Genomic DNA, 18,259 nt, shown 5'->3' with positions numbered 1-18,259 from the left:
AAAAAAAAAACCAGTTTATTCCGTCAGACAGTTTTTCAAAAAATATTGGATAAGTATATTGTTAACAAAAAGGAAAACAGTGAAAGAAAAACTCGTGTGACGTCACTTATCAGTACCTACGCTTTTTAAAGCAACTGATGTTACCATCTCCTACTACCATACATTTCCTCATCTTTAGTGCGTTTAATCTTCCTATCTTTTTAATAATGTGATAAAGTGAAAAATGCTTTGTTTTGCGGCCATAGCAAATGTCCAAGAGAGACATTTCTATTCCATGTAGTACTTATAAGAGTAAGTTTGAAAACATGCAAAGCCTCAAGCTATCGATCCTAAGAAATATATTTATTTCTATTTCTCGGAAACAATCAGATATAATGTTCTCATTGACATCAGGTTATCCGGTCGAGAAACTGGTTTATTTAATACGTCCAATATCCTTATATTTAAACACGTTTCTTTCATAATACTAGTTTTTGATTTTAATAGTTATTACTGAACGATAATTTGTTTGGTAACATCAAGAATTTAATTTTAAGGATCCAATTTGTTGCGTTGTTTTTTTGGCAGATTCGGAGTTTACCGCTTCCACTATTTATCACGTGACTTTTAAAACAAAAACAAAATGTAGTTGATCTTGTTGGTTGTCTGAATGTTGTTGTATGTTAGAAATGTGTAGGTGGCTTGCCATAATACATATGTAGATGTTATTTAAACTATGACTTGAAGAATAACGATATCTATATCTATACTAATATTATAAAGAGGAAAGATTTGATTGTTTGTTTGACACGAATAGGCTTCGAAACTACTGGACCGATTTGAAAAATTCTTTCACTGTTGAAAAGCTACATTATCCCCGCTGAACATAGGCTATAATTTATTTGGAAAAATATTAGGGTTACGTAAGAAAATTGCAATAATGTAACCAAAGGTGTAAAATATCATCTATAGACAATAGAACAAAATGACGTACTACGGTTTGCACGCGGACGAAGTCGCGGGCAACTGCTAGTCTTTTATATTATTATAGTGACACTATTCGGTAAATGCCTATCTGTTGCTCAATGGGCTCCTTCCATATAAAGGCTAACCATCTCTACAATCAGGTCGTAAATCCAATACAGCCTATTATTTCCATAGGCGGATATCATCTTAGAAAGCCGGCTTTTGCAGTAACTTTGCAGATACTATGAATGCGCAACTAATCAAAACTCTTTGTTGACACACTTGCTTAACAATACGGATTGAATAACTAATGCGAATCGCAATATTTCATCTTATGGCGGTGATCTAGAGATAGCCTTGGAACCGGTTAAACGATTCGATTTTCAATGGATCGGACTCACCTTTCCTCTATCCGTTATAAGAAGAATCTTTTCATAAGTCTAATTCACCGATTAACCAAGAAGTGAGTGCTGATTCGATTTATAATTACTTATATTTTAGCCTTAAATCGTACATCACTTTAATTCGAATGAGCAATGCATGTTTCCTTACTTGTTTGGTCAATATTATGACTTGTCAAATGCTTCTTCCTAAAACGTACAGAGTATACGAGTACATACATACTAACATATACGAAACAGTCCACGTTTTAAAACAAAGATAACAGTCATTGACCCAAGTTATGCAACAGTTTTAAGGATTACACAAAAATGTCTCAGAGATAAAGAGATTTATTGCGGCACGTATGGGACGGAAATGCATTAAAATTGTAAAGCCTCACGCAGACGAGTGACGTTGACGTGATAAACTAAAACCTCAAAAAAGTATAACAGTCAGTCACTTTGAAAAAGAGCAACAGAATGTGCAAAGGTTTCTTACAGAAAGTTTCATTTTGGGCAAGAAGACTGGCAGTTTAGGAAATACCAGTTGCAATCAGGACAAAAAAGACATATTTTTGATTATGGAAAAACCAATTCTGCCAACATCTAATTATACTTAACTTTTTTTAAAACTAATACATATTCAATCATTCATAAAATAGTCTGACAAATAAGATATGTGAGTGTGACCGTATCTTAGGCTACGTCTGTGATGTCATTGCTCTGACCCAGTTTACCTGAGGCGATGTTAATGTACTGCTTATCATTGAGAAGATGATCAGCTTGGTTTCTACTGTTTGTCTTGTCTTTTGGATCGGGTTTGAAAAGGAAGGAACCTTTGAAGGTTGTCATGAAGAGGTTAAGTACTGTATTCGTATTTGTACTGATACTGCTAATAACGGTATCAGGAGCAGCAATCAAACTATGTACAACAGTACTAGTAACTTTAACGTTACTGTTTTCCTATCGGATGCATAAATGCGACAATACAATTACTTACCTATTAATTAATTATAAATTGAAAAATTCCCTTCAAAGTTCGTTTTTGGAAGGATTTATGAAATTGGTTTTGATAATTTAAAAAGATGCTAAAATATTCTGATCTTTGACATTTCTAAGCAATTTTGACATCGAATGTTCCACAGTGTGATCCCAAGGCATTCGAAGTGACCTATTAAATGCATTACAAGCACGCGACCAGTCCTAGAGTTGTCCCGTTAGGTATCAATTTCTAAGGTCTAGGCGATATCGGATCTTAGCACTTAGAGGTCATGATATAACCTCTATTTTATAATGCGTTGAATCAAAAGCTGGTAATGTTCAATATAAGATTGCAAAGTGCTAAATTTGAAATAATAATTATTAAATAATTAATTATTCGACAGAGTACTAAAATTGTATTATTAAACTACTCAACCTACGTATGGCATAACGATTGCACACAGACTTACTCGTACCTAGTAAGCTGCATAATAATTTTAAGTAAGTGTACTTTCTTGACCGGCGGCGTTTTCATCAATTGAATCCCCCTATGCTTAGACCTCAACTCCAAAACAAAGGACATTATAAATTGTATTTCATAGTTTATTTAAAAAAGTCATTAAAGTTTTATATTTCCTGCTTTATAAAATTCTTGTCGATATGATATATGGAAATGGTTCGACCATTACCTTCGGAATAGTTTTTATTGGAAATACGTTTGCGTGTCTGACATTTGATTGGTCTCTTTAAACTGTGGGTGTTCTATCGTAGAAAGTATTGGACATCAGTAATAATGGTACAAAATTACGAATGTTTATTTATTGTTATAGTACTGAACAGGTGTATTTAACTAATTAATTTATTCCGTATACGTTGATTGAATAGTTGACATTCTTTACGGTCCTTATGGCATCGGCTTTAGAACAGCTGCTTTGAGTGTTCTTAAGTGATTATACACGTGTGGTGTTTATGTATAGAAGACAGCAACATGCCAAAAGTATGAAGCATTGGTGCTAGTACAACATGGTTTGGTGAGACTTAGACTCACTAGAAGTCAGAAGCAACGGTAGTGAATTCTTTCGAAGACTCAAGCTAGGCAAGTTTGTTAAAAATGTGTGTGAGTTGTGGAATCTCCAAATGATTATGGATTTCCCCTCATAAAAGATTATACATGGTCTGAAACCAGTTCAAAGATTTAGCCAAGGTTCGTAATTAGAAGTATAAAAAACAACTTAGGTTCCAAAATCCAAATAAAATTCCCAACATTGAAAATAATAAATTAAAATCACATAAAATAGTATCGATGCGATTAGAATCTATGAACATAATTATGCAGGCTATAAAAATAGCTGCAGAATAAGATAATATCTACAAGGGGATAAACACGCGGCGTTAACATTATCAGGCTATAAAGATCTAGCATTCATGTGAGCTCAGTCTGGACTATGATAGGGTTGTAGAGTAAGGGGTGCTTAGTGTACCTATTACACAACATAGTATGGTATTAGAATTTACAGTACTCGAGGCGTGCGAGGGTACCGTGATTTTGGGCGGTAAATCTAAAATAAACAGGATTGGGGGCGAGTTTTCGTTTGGGTGCTGACCGCAAAATTATTTGTTTAAGCATTCAAAATTTTGTCAAAGACTTTCTTTCTATTTTGTTCTTACGCAGTGGGTTTTTTTTAAGTTGGTCAATCAAGTTATAACTGTCCCTGATTAACAAGAAAAAACTGGTTTGAAGTAGAGAACACACACAAACCAAACCACTTTCAAATGTAACAATTAGTGAAACGTAAACAAACATTGAAATCAATCGAATTTTACGAGCAATCGTAAAAATATTTAAACGTGGTTAAAATCAGAGTGGAACCTTTTAAAACCAACCTCTGCAATAACACTTAAAACTCTATCACGATACAAAATCAAACCGAGTTATAAATTTTAAATGTACTCGTTGAAGCTAAAACAAAAATCAATTTGAGCGATAAATTTTGAATGTGGATCTCCGAGCTTACCACGATCAAAAATCATTTTGAGTGATAAATTTTAAACGTGGTGTGGTTAGATGTTGTTTAGCCCGCAAATGTGAACCCACGTGTGGTTTGTTTTACCGGTAATCTAAGATTACGGTTTCGTTATGCAAGTGACGGGTCATCGGCCCAATTTGTAGCGACAGCGGCGACCGCGAGTGACTCACTGCGGTTTTATGGCCTTACGAGGATACATACTACATAGGATGTTTGGCTTGAATGAAGAACTGTGTGAAGATCGTTATCTTGACTTAATTTGTTTTCTGATCTTTCACGGTGAGATAACGCTGTTTATTTATTTAATCAGTGTTGTGGAGCGTAGCCTGATGCAAAATATTGAATAACATATTTGTGATTTGGGATCGCAATGTAGGTCAAACGATGTTGCTAATGCAAGTTTTGAATGATTTTGGCTGACGTTTTTGTATTTGTATGTCGTATTTGGTTTTTCTTGTTAAGATATTCAGCATATAAGATGAAGATAAAACACTAAATATGATGTTTTTTGTATCGCTCGTCAAAAGGAAGGAAAGTTTGGGAAGACGAAATGGATTTAAAATAAATTAGAACATTGAAGTGAATTCTATTCAAGTGATTCATTTCATTCAGATTTATAGAGAAATTCTCTTACCACTGTCACATATAAAATATTCAAAAGCTTTCGCAAATTTATAACGCTGTGCTTGCAACACACCAAGGTCATACATATGCATGAGAAGAGGTCAGATTCCCCGAGAGATGAAGAGATAATACGGACAGAGTTATAAATTAAACCTAGACCACGGTATTTCACCCGGCAGGAGTTTAATGTGTTAAGTTAATTTTATTTCCCCAAGCGTTTGCTCGTTTGTGCCCGTTCTTGGTTTATTAAATTCAGCTGTTGTGATAAATTTAGAGTAGTTTATGTCGTCGGTGTTATATTTTTTATTGCTTGGTTACTTTTTAAGTTAAGGGTATACGGTTTATAGTTGATGAGGTGAAAAAACGAATGCGTGATCAATTTCCTTGCAATAATTGCTCGCGATTTCGACTCGCACTTGTTAAAAAATAAGCATCATAGTTTTGCTCAGCAACCTCAGGGTAATACTTGCTTTTCTGAGCATGTCTTTTTCCCTACCTTCAAAATAAAATATAGGTACATATTCTAGCCAGATCTGAACATTAAATTAAAATTCTCTTCATTGTCCTTTACTCAGTTCAACTTACACATTCCCAATACCAATACAAATATCAACTGCAGCAGACTAGACGTAGACTACTAAATTCCCAATGAGTTTCGCAAATCAGTCAGACTATAGGTTCTAATAAATATTAACAGTAGACGATTGCATCCTACGAGGCGAAAGGCTTGGCTTATGTTTACATCCCGGCAGTAGCTCATGCCAAATGTGACAGGTGGTGCTAAATATCACACTGGTATAATTGAGGATTATGTTGCTGTTCTGACTGTGAATTATCCTCAAGGGCTATTAACAAGTGAATGTTAAATTATTCTTAGACTCCTGCTTTAGCAAGTGTTTATCACTGTCAAATGAATTTATTGTATTTTCGAAAGGGCAGTCGGGTTTCGTCTTAGCTGTTAAGCAATAATGTTAATGTGGTTAACATATTTGGATGGGTTTCGATATATCCGCAGAGATCACTGAGTCACATCAGATGTACTTGCAAACTCACTGTACCTTTTTGATTACCATGCCATAGCCATTCTGCTCCTGGATACAGATTTCCTCCTACAACGAGTCGTTCTATATCATTCTGCGTCCTTTTAGCCCAGGTCGAATCCCAAATTTTTGTTCCAAGTTCTACGCTTATTGAAATCAATTTAATCCTCTGAGTCAAGTCGGGATGGCTGGAACTAATTTACATGATACTTGTAAATAAATCTTAGCAGACTTATAGCATCAATTGAGCTCCATATAACGAATGCTTTTACGTAAGATAACAGATTATCCAAGCAGTTGATAGCAATTACCAAGTCGGAATGTTTATCTCCAATTTGTATTTCTAATGTGGCTCACGACACAGGAAATCCTAGAGTGAGGATGCGATTGTAAATTAGACGATGTTGTAAATTGCATGTACTTAGACCCTTTATGAAGCTAACGCTAACGTATTCTAGACACAGCCCTGAGCAATTAATATCTCAGTAGAAACGCCATAGTTTACGTTTAAAGCAGTTGTCACTTACATAATGGGATTGACATTGTAAGACTTCAATTGTGAATAATTCATTTATTCGATTGTCATGCAATCTGCGTTCGTTCGCTCCACAAAATTGCTGGTTGCGATGATCAAACGAACATGTGTTTTCCCCTTATGATGCGTCGCGAATTTATTCTATTATTTCTAAGAAAGGGTTTTTAGCAGGCTGTCTTTTTTGCTTGTGGCTAAATATAAGAATGGAATGACGTAATTTTTAAACTGGCTTGCGATTGTCAATAGCCATAGCACGTATTATTTTGATGAATCGCAATAAAAAGATTTCAAAACAGATAGGTATTTGCATTAAATAACAGTGCACTTTATTAATGTATGTTGTTTCTGGAAAGCATAACATAAAATTATCTGTTATAGAATCCGTTACTAGCTTGCGTTACGACCTTGATGTGTTTACTCAGCCCTCAAGAAGGTCAGACAAGGAATGCTGTTTTTTGTTTTTCCTATAACTAGACTGCTAGCAATCGAACGGCGATAATTTATTGACCAAATTCGCCTTCAACACACACATACATCAGGAAAAAGTATATTTTTTTAGTGCCTTCCTTTTGGAGAATGTCTCTTAATCTAATTTTCTTCCATTTCCTCGTAAGAGACCTGTTCATATCTTTTGATTGCCGTCTTCATTCTGTCTGTCATAATTGCTCTGGTTGTGCTAATAAATTGGCTTGAACTAGAAGATCATGCGGCTCTCATTGTGTATGCGTGTGACATCTTACAATGCTCGTACGATAGATAGCAAGCTGTCATTATTCAATCGTGATCTCTTTGAATTCCTACACGTTAGCTACTTGGACTCTGAACAATGCCTCCTGACTCATTTATAGTAATATTTCGATCTCTGATTTCGGGCCATGTTCCACATTATGGTCACGAATATAAATTGTCACAACATTTGGTCTTTGTTTATTTGTTTGTCATACTTTGGTACTGTTATTGTTGTTTGTCGTGTCATCTGTATCTAATATTATAAATGGAAGTGGAATAGGTGAATGTTTGTTAGGACCGCTGCGTGTTTGTTAAGCCTGCTTTAGAAATAATATGATTTTATTGAACATCTGTCTCAAGGGCACATGCTCATGCATTTTTGCAATCACCCCTTGATTTGACATCAATAAGATAAATTGTCAGAATAAGAAATTACTTAAGGCTTTCTGATTTACTTAATGATTTCTCAACGGTTATCATCTTTTATTCAATAGTTTCTTACGATTTGGGACTCGTCTGAAGGAATGTAGACATACCTACATGAGGCGTGTGGCTTTATCCATTCATAGATATCGATGAACACTTTTATTGGTTTATGGAACGGCTTGCGACATTCCCGATTATCTACCAGTACTGATAAGTGAAACTGTGTGCTGTGACAGCTATGAGCCGAGACTTTGTTTTTTTTTGGAAGATGTATGATCGATAGTATGCATTCTGTTGATACATCATTATAGTAGACGGATAGATTGTCCGACATTGCTGACTATGGTATTCATGTGCATATAAATGATTTTTATACCTTACACGTGTATCAAGAGTTGTAAAACGCATAAACTGATTAAAAAGAGCCTTATACCTACTTTAACAACATGGAATGAGCACTAGCTTGTTATAAAAACAGTCTCGCGTGAATAGATTTGTGCGATAAAAACATGTCTTGCAAAAATCGATTATGGTTTGTCTCCGAGTATGGTTCGGCAAAAAAGTGTTTGGGTGGTGGTGACTCATAATGAATGACAATTTTCTGATACAAGCACGACAGTGTGGATGTTTGTTCCTCTTTCACGCAAAAAAACACTGATACATATTAACAAAAAACTGAGTACACAGATAGTTTATAACCAGGATTAACATATATGATAGTTATAATAATTTTACAGCAAAAGTCCACCCTTTATATAGATCCTTTACAAAACCAATGTTAAAGTAATAACTACATAACCGGAACCCTGTATATACCACATTTTTGATCTACAGATTTTAAATTAACCTTAAGACCTAAAGAACCATTCAACGTTTTATGTGTTTATAATAATGCCTAATATTGTAAACCCACTTACATATAAATACATGTTTACCGTTAAGCACTATATTCTGAAAGGAAAATTTGAATTAACGAGTTGCCTTTCATGAACCGGCAGTAAGACTTCAATTATTAGATTTTCTGAATGTAGGTAAAGTGCTACTTATCCAGAACGCAGGGTGGAGTAACCCTGAAAGTAATGTGGACGCAATTGTGGAAGTAGGACGGTGTGATATGAATCGTAGAGCTGCCTCTCGTTCCTACAACTACAATATAGTATTCTATTAAAATAACTTTTGTGAGGCGACTTTATAATTATTTATTATATTACAACTGTTAATTACGAGATATTCGTTATAAATAAAACTAATATATAAAGCTGAAGAGTTTGTTTGTTTGAACGCGCTAATCTCAGGAACTACTGGTTTAAATTTTTGTGTTGACCATTCATCGAGGAAGGTTTCAAGCGATGTACCACTACGCTGTGACTAATAGGAGCGAAGATACTATGGAAAGTGTGAAAAAAGCAGGGAAAATTATTTATCTTCCGGGTTTCCGTTCCAAAATTCCTAATTTATATCTTCTAACCACGCGGACGAAGTCGCGGGCAACAGCTAGTTAGTAAATAATTATGCAACCGTATTATTATAGTAAACTATTTACCTCTTATGAGAAAGAGGTGTTAGACCCTATGTCATAGCCGTCGTAAAACTCATTCCTGTGTCAACTGTAGTTACTATCACACAAGAGTATTATCACTGCCTTCATGGAACGACAGTTACCTAGTAGCTATTTAACTGTACCGCTTATTATATGATTACGTGTACTTAATTACCTGGCAATTGTACGCGACGTTGCAAGGTTGTAACGCGTCACTGACTTCGTAACAGGCCTCTTTATCTTTTCGAAGTTAAAACTAAACAGATAGCCAGTAGCAAATAATAAGAACACCAGTGTATATACTTTTTACGACTGAGAAAAGACCCCTTTCCATATACAGAGGAGCTAACAACGGTGAATGATGATGTTACTTTCAGCCTACATGTCCAAACAGACCACCATAACAATAGGACTACCTCATTATTTAATATGAAGTCCATACAGGCCTTATCATGGCATTATTTATGTATAAATGCGACATTGTTTCTTCTCGGTTGGGCTGCCGACAAGGATGTATGGAATAAATTGCTGGCGATAAGATGGCGTTCCTGTTATAATTGTTATTGTATTGTGTTTTATCCTAACGGGGTTTTTATGAATTAGTTAAGGGAAAAATTATCACAGTTTTAGATGCCTGATTTATCGAATATAATTGTGATTCAATCGGTTTAAGATAACGGCAGTGAAAATTATACTTTACCGTGTTTATACAATGTTTGGTTATTAGAAGTACAGGTTTCTAGTTCAATCCACAAACGAACATGGCCTGAACTGCTTCGAGAAAAAGATGGCACGGACTTAAAGCAATTTTTGGATTAAAATCGTTGCGTGACATTGCTGTCCCCCCGAACGATTGTTGATATTGGCATTTCACTAGGATTTCACTATAGAGAATTTAAAAATAACAGCGGAAAATCTCCATAAGAAAAAGTCACCTGAGATTTCTACACTTTCTATCATAAGATACACTAAGACTTAACAACACCATAAGACTCGTGTTTCATTAATTAATTCGTTTCATTAATCCAAACTGCAATTCCTTAGCTAGCACTTAGGTAAAATATAAGTTAAACATGCCGGTATATTATTGTAATTTTATTGCATTGGCCTGCTTACGCACAAGCACGTAATACTGACATAATTTTATTTTTATCGCATGTTTAACAATTAAATTTAATTGCCGCGGCATTAATGTGCAATTCGATACGCTTGTTGGTTCACGATTGATATGCAGATAAATAGATGCTATTTGTTTTTGAAACACGCGTTTTTAGGGTTCCGTACCTCAAAAGTAAAAAACGGAACCCTTATAGGATCACTTTGTTGTCCGTCTGTCCGTCCGTCCGTCTGTCCGTCCGTCCGTCCGTCTGTCAAGACCCTTTTTCTCGGGAACGCGTGGAGGTATGAAGCTGAAATTTATATCAATTACTCAGGTCTACTGTCCCTTGAAGCTGTGAAAAAATCAAACTTCTAAGCCAACGCAGTCAAAAGATACAGCCGTTTATGCCGCAAATTTTCGACACTTGCAAGGGAATCAAAACCTACAGGGTGCTTCCCGTGAACTCAGAATCTTGAAATTTGGTACGAAGCAACGTCTTATAGCATAGATAAAGGAAAAATTACGAAAACCATAAATTTTTAGTTACATTTCAAAATATATATTTATATGACTCGATTTTCGTAATGAACGAACTTTGTAAACCTTGCAGGTTTGTACGGAACCCTCGGTGCGCGAGTCCGACTCGCACTTGGCCGGGTTTTTTTTTTAATAAATTTGACACCCAAGTGTGTGACGTCAGATTGTTTTGCTACTTTTGCAGATATTGTGTCTATATTGTCTATTCCTTGCTTGTATATCATAGATTGTAAACACATTGTAGATCATATTTTTTTCATAGCTTTATAAATTACCTGTCTTCTGTCTTAAAAAAAAAAACGTCGTGGCATTTTAGTCAATCAGGTCTATAACCAGTCTTCTTGTTATGGATTTACTACCATAATTTACAAGTTCCTTTAAATCCAACAAATGTTTACTTGGAATTTCATCCATCAATCCCTTTTTTCCCCATCAATATTCTGAGAGTCGGAGTCAGAGTAAACTATGCTACATCGCGTCGCAAGAAAATACTTTAAAATGACAGCATTTTCGGCAACTGACGAGACTTAGTCAGTTCGGTACATTTGAGCAATTGTTATCATAAGCGCTTAAGGCCTGATTCGCACGGGAGCTTTTTTAACGCCCGTTGAAAAAGCGTTCAAATAGAACAAATGCATTTCCAAGTACATGTTCATACGACTATTCCCTTTAGCGCCCAACGCCCAGCGCTCAAAATGCAACACTGCTCCATAAAAAAGCGTCGCGTTTTAAAATCACGGACGTATGAACAAGTACTTGGAAATGCATTTGTTCTATTTGAACTCCGATGCGAATCAGACCTTAAGAAGTCTGCAGGCCCGCCTTAATCATATAAAACCAGAAAAAATCGAAATTAACTAGTATTTAGTTCATTTTAAAGTATTTTCTTGCGACTTGTAAAGATATGGAAGACAGTCGATAAAACTCATCGGCTCTCGGTGACCGGCTGGCTCCGCTAGTCACTTGTTTATAGAAGCTGAAACCCGATAATGGAGCGCCCATAAAACACTGTTTGTTATTTTTAACCAGATCAATAACAAAAGCGAGTCCTTACAGCATTGTGTAACCTCACTGGAAGTGTTTTACATTTAGAATAACATTATTAATGTTGTTGTCTTTGGCTGCTACACTGTTATTTCGTTCCAGTTAATAGTTTGACAGAAAACAGTTTTAAAAAACAGGTCGTTCGTTTTCTACGCTGTTTTATTGCTCAAATTTAAAATTGACACCTGTTATCTGATTATCAAAAAAAAGGATGGTTAACACACCCTATATTTACCTCATTATGGTAACTTTGAAGCTGTTATTTTGATGTTATCGTGACGTATCTATCGATATATCTCCCTGGCCACCCCAGTACCTGCTGTTTTTTGTCCATCTCTAAAAATGTTTGGTTAACCAACGACTCGTGAAACAATAGTTAATTCTGTACCAATGGGGTTAGTTCCTTCGTTCCTACCAATTTAAATTCCGTTCTGACGATTCGGTAAAATTTGATCTTCTTGTTTTTTTTTTTGTAATTTTTTGAGAGCGTTAATTGCCTGTTCGAATTTATTACTTGAATACATTCTCAGTGATTTACGATGTGTTGTCTGATAGAAATATTTTTTGTATTAAACAAAGCGGGTTATTTTAATGTTCTATCGTGTAAAAGTATTTGTGTACGCGCTTCCTGACTTCCTATTTGTCTTTTAGTACAAGGACAAATTGATAGTTTTAAAGAAAATATTTGATGCTTTTACACATTCCTAGCCGTTATTAATTGCTATAACATTCTCTGTGGTTTGGCTCAAGATCTTATGTATATTCCATTTAAATTTTTGTTTTGGAAATAATGGTCCCATTTTCTTAATCCACAATCCGAAGTCGAAAATTTGGTAAACAAGAAACTCTAACGTAACAAAACGTAAAATAGAATTATAAGTTCATTAGTAAAACAAGAATGCCATTTGGGACATACCGTATTAAAATCCATAAAGATTTTTGCTAGTTCGATGTTATCATGTGTTTATATCTGCGTCTATGACCCGAGACATTGGCGCATGGTACCGTTCTATAAAATAGTATCGATCCAGTCGTCTCTATGATTCATATTTGGGTTTTCCCGACAGACTCACATAAGCCCCATGAATTATATTGCCGCAGATTCGCTACCCAGGTTTATATGAAATAAAAGTGTTATGCCTTGGGGGAACCCTATGTCACCAATTTATTGGCATTAGGCTGATGTTGATGATGACTATAATGCTACAGTCAATTGTTCAACATGTCGCTACCATAAGCCTTTTTATATGAGACGAAGCGTTGATTGTAGGATGTACCTACCGCACTGCAATATAAAAGAGATTCGCTCGCACGCGCCTTTTACCCTAATCGGATGCCCGTCTGTCTTTTAATGTGTCTAAGTAAAAAGCATTAAAAGATTCTGGCTTGTACCTAAGTCTATCGCTATTAATGCAATCTAGTCAGATTATTATAGATTTGACAACAAACTGTACCTGTCAGAACGCAAGCGAAAGCTTCTGACAGAAATATACTTGCAACAATAAATCATCTAATAACAGTACTTGTCCGTGTGTCCGTGTTGGACCGCAGACATTAACAAGCGGCTACAATATAAATTAACACCCATGTTTTCGTTAGCCGGGCAAATTCCTGTTTGAATAGCATAAATCTATTTGGTGGTAAGCATTCCTTGTAGTCAGCCCTAATAAGTTTCCGCCCTGTTTGACTAGTCGCATAAATAAACTCATTAATCAATAGTCTCGTTGTTTGCGACATTAATCTGACTTAATCGGGAGTCTATAAATAAACTGAGCTCCCTAACGATACTTGGATATGTGTTCAGACTTGATTTATGTTGTGTTGACGATGGTTATGCTTTTGCTAAGGTTGACATAAATGGCTGAGCAAAATCTGCTAACTTTCTTACATTTAAGTCCGGTGTTGAATTTAAGGCTGTCAACGTAGTCGTTGCCTCATATCATATTCTTTGTAATTTTTCGGTGAATCACGATTGCCGGCAAAAGAGAAATTTGATTAAATTCAAAATTTTAAATTTTTTATGAAACGATTTATGATAAAAAAACTACACTGCTTGGTTCCGTTTATTTTATTCGCTTAGTTTATTGTCCTCAATGTTTTGTATAATTACTGATTAGATGCACTTAATATACCCTAACAAAATAAATGTTTCGTTTTGTTTGGTCTAACTTATTATCTTTTAAAGTTATCAGCAGAGTTTTTACCCTATTTGTTTTGCTATTTAAAACAAGGCAAACAATGACAGCGTCTTTAGTAGTGTTGAAACTCTGTTCTTTTATAAAAATAAAATGCGACTAAACTGAAATTTCAAACCACAATAAAAATTACGAAATCTCCTACGAAATATACCACTGGAAAAAAAAACAGTCATTTATTTATTTTATAAGAGATTGCATAAAAACACTATCTATTTAATTTTCTACTATACGATTGTATACCATTTCGTACTCTCTTCATTGCGAATCTCTTTCTATACACTCTGATTTTAAAGCAAATAAAACAAGTTTATTTCTCTTTGTTACAGTTGGGTTCCTGATATTAGCGTTCTACCTCTGGGGCACCCCGTACAAGCGGGGCTTCTTCTGTGACGATGAGTCCCTCAAGCACCCTTACAAAGAATCCACAGTCACTAATGTTATGCTGTACATCGTCGGACTTGGTCTTCCTGTCCTTACGGTAAGTCGAAAAGCTCATGTAATCGGATAAATTAATAGGAGAACCATGCTCAATTTATTGCTTTTGGGAACGATAGTCGATACTCACTATTACTCACTAATGACGTGGCTTTTATAGTGTTTAGAACCGTTTTCCAGGTTCTTTTGAAACGTTACATTAATGGGGTTATGTGCGCGGTTCCAAAATCTCATTATTATGGAGAAGAACTGGCAAAAAACTCCAAGATTACTCTTTTTCAGTGTTCCATTGTAAGGAAAAGGCATCGTATTCATTCTTTCACTCCTTACGGTATATGACTTTTTTTATCCAGTCCTACAGATTCTCTTGACAAAATTTCCTTTACGTCATTTTGACAGCTAATGTCAGTCAACTCTGACATTTGATCTGCTGTATTATAACTACAGCTGATAAACGTTATTTTATCGGCCGTTACGATTTTATTGGCGGAGAGGTGGGCAAAGGTTTACGGTGTGTTTCCCAATTTACTATAAAATTATAAACTACCTTTCAAACCTTATTCAATTGCGTATTAGATATAGTACGACTTCATAACAAATTTAAATTGCATTGACAAAATGCCTCATTTTGTCAATGCATTAAAATTTGTTGCAAAAAGAGTTAAACTTTCTATTTTTTTTCTATTATATTATTTAAGTTATTGTATGCGGTAAACAAAAAACTGATTTAGTTTTTTTACTTAAGTTTCTGCATTTTCCTGTATCAGTTTTTGTGCCGTCGTCCATTCTGCTATTTTTTTCGTTGAAATCTAATAAATAATTAGTCTTGAGAGTTCGAATCACGATTCCAAGGTTCAAGGTATTCTATTTCTACACAACTCCCTTCACTGTCTAGGTGCTCAGTACACTTTCACATCAAACTAGATTACCAAAGAGTGAAATGTTATTTTTTACTGTTGACCAAAGTTAGTCAACATCACGGCCTTAGTGGGCCATCTAACATTGTTTGCTCATAATTTTCGTGTCCACTTACTTATCTCTCCAATATTGGTTTAACTTGTCTAGTAAAACACATTTTCGTTCGATTAGAATATTGGAATTTACAAATAAGCTGGTTCAACTCTTTGCCTGATAAAGAACTTTAAATACCATTCCATTGGTTGTAAGGCCAACACTTAAATCAAGTGCAGCAGTTTCTCTGGTACCTTGTATATTGGAAACATTTAAATAAATAAGATCTCTTGGTTTATTTACTTACAATTGCTTTAAGAAACTTGTTTGATATTACCGTTGGTAATATTCTCACGGCATGAGCCATCAGATTTGGACTTGTTACCGATTCGCTTTAGGAACGGACTAGAAATTGTATCGGTAACTTATCCACCCACGCCGGATGGAAAAGGGCAAAAGGTTGTTTACATTGCAATTGGTATTGCGTAGACTGATAGGATTGTGTAGGTATTCCAATATAGTTAATTGGTCTCTTACGACCACTTACGGTTGATGGTAGTGTTTAAGTATTACATTAAGTAAATTCGAATCATTTGTTGATTGGAGATGGCAAAAAATCAAAGGAGGCAACTAGAAATAACAATATTAATAAAATTCATCGATAGATGAAATAAAAACAACGACAGTTGTTGGTCGATTGATTGAATCGTGTTCACGTCCTTCAATAAATAAATGAATAGAAATTTACTTGATTTATTACTGAGTTACTAACATCAATACCGGATCTCTCTAGACAAGTAACTTGTATCTTGTTATCTCAATTATTTCCCTAGTTTATTGTAATTCTAGTGACTTGTATACTGAGTTAACGATTTACATAAATGCCATTACTGTATTGTAACAACAGTCAAGCACCGTATAAGATTCGATATTAGATACCAATAAGTTTTCCTTTGATTTACGCTATTTTATACTTTTCATACATACTTTTGTCTTCTTGAGAGAGCTTAATTGTTTGATTTCGCCTCACTACTTCTACTACCAATCACAAACAGACACTGAACAAAATTCTAATATTGCTCTGCATCCTTTAAGGCGGTGTGTGGTTAAAATATTTATATATAGGTACGAAACAGTGAAGTTAAACAATAATAAACTTTCTTCACTTTGAAGTATGTCTACCAAGTCCAGACATAGAACAAATATCTGGAGATCTCATAAATATTAGTACCGTTCCGGAATCTGATATGGCCGGACAGAGATCAGGTGCAGAACCAGATATTATTAGCAACATTACAATAAGAAACCATAGAAATGAAGTACAGAATTACACAAAACACATACGAAACATATTTATAGGTAAACCTGACATTGATCATTAGTTATGTAAAGTAGATCATACTGAATGCTAGCCATCAACTTGAATTGACACCTCTGATACTTGAGGTATCTTTCCATGCCTTTAAAGGGTTATTTTATCTTAGTTTTCATGACCGCTATTTGTATTAATTTATGCTGCATCGAGTGTTAAATAATTCAGAGCTAGATTGTCAATGTTACGAGTACAATCTACGTCGCATGATTAGTTTCGAGGTTGGCAATGTTGTGATTAGTTTGACTTAGGTTGGTTATTTCGAATTAGCTCCCAATTAGGTCAGATCTAACATAACCCTTGATTTTATGTCAATTACTATCGAATGTCTTAAAATTAATTGTGATTTGTTCAACATAATTTAATAAAACCGTCCTTTATTCAATCTTTATATAAATTGGGTTAAGATTGACACATTACATAATTAATTCTATCTGAATCATTAAATAAAATCCTATATTCCTATCCTTATCTCCATCACAATCTGAATTGATCCCAAGTGATCGTTTCTCGACAGTTCCAGTTGAAGCCGATGCGTTTAACGGGACAAGTGGGTTCGATTCCCACGTTGTTATCGATCCAGCCCACTTAAATAGCTATAAATAACGATCGGACATTGTAAATCGGCCTTGTCTTGTTAATTGTAGATACGATTTGTCCTTATATGCGAGAAAGATTGCGGGCTTCTTGTGTGTTTTGCTGATTGATTCATTATTTTTTGTTTTTCCATGATAAACCGTGTATCAAAATTAACCCTGAACGTTATTACTTCGTCGGTGGCCTCTCGTGTATAAGTTAAGGTTACCATTTTGAAGTTAATTGGCATAATGATCTTTTTATAAAACTCTGAGAAGAATTTAAGTATGTCTACATTTTTTGCGTTATTCAAATCAATTTTGTCCCAAATATCAGTCGTTGCTTCAATATCAGAAGTCATGGAGCAAGTATCGATTGCCCTTTCGAAAGTCCGTATCAAGTCAAGTCAAACAAGCAACATAATATTTACCACACGTCGTTACCCATTCGAACTATGCGTACAAAAACATTGATCTCCGTAATTACTGGAACGTATCATTATCGTGAACTAGATCACGACATGATACGATCATTATCTAGTTCCGAACTTGCCTATTTTGTGACATTAAAAATCAACAATCTTTAAATAGTAAATTGCTTTATTGCAATCTTGAATTTTATAGGGAGCAAGTTATTGAGATCACTCTTCGTACATACATGTTCGTTAATGTACTCGTGTTCAGTCGTCAGACCATCCAGTGTTAGGTTTTTTCTGTCGTTTATTATGGACAGGCTTTTCTCTTGCTCGCTTCATTTGATTGGGAGAATAATTATTTTTAGCGGTAGTATGTAATTTTGGGGACTTAATGGAGATATTAAT

General features: G+C 35.0%; 1 protein-coding gene across 1 annotated transcript in view; it reads left to right on the top strand.

The window, feature by feature from the left end:
- Positions 1 to 18,259, top strand: part of LOC113505254 — a 122,484-nt gene that overhangs the window by 6,171 nt on the left and 98,054 nt on the right. The window contains exon 2 of the mRNA XM_026887873.1: positions 14,432 to 14,583. Within this exon, the coding sequence (XP_026743674.1) occupies positions 14,432 to 14,583 (152 nt within the window). The remainder of the gene's footprint in view (positions 1 to 14,431; positions 14,584 to 18,259) is intronic.

This window comes from Trichoplusia ni, chromosome 25, assembly GCF_003590095.1.
Source record: "Trichoplusia ni isolate ovarian cell line Hi5 chromosome 25, tn1, whole genome shotgun sequence".
Taxonomy (NCBI): Eukaryota; Metazoa; Arthropoda; class Insecta; order Lepidoptera; family Noctuidae; genus Trichoplusia; species Trichoplusia ni.
This window is presented reverse-complemented; position numbering and strand designations above follow the sequence as displayed.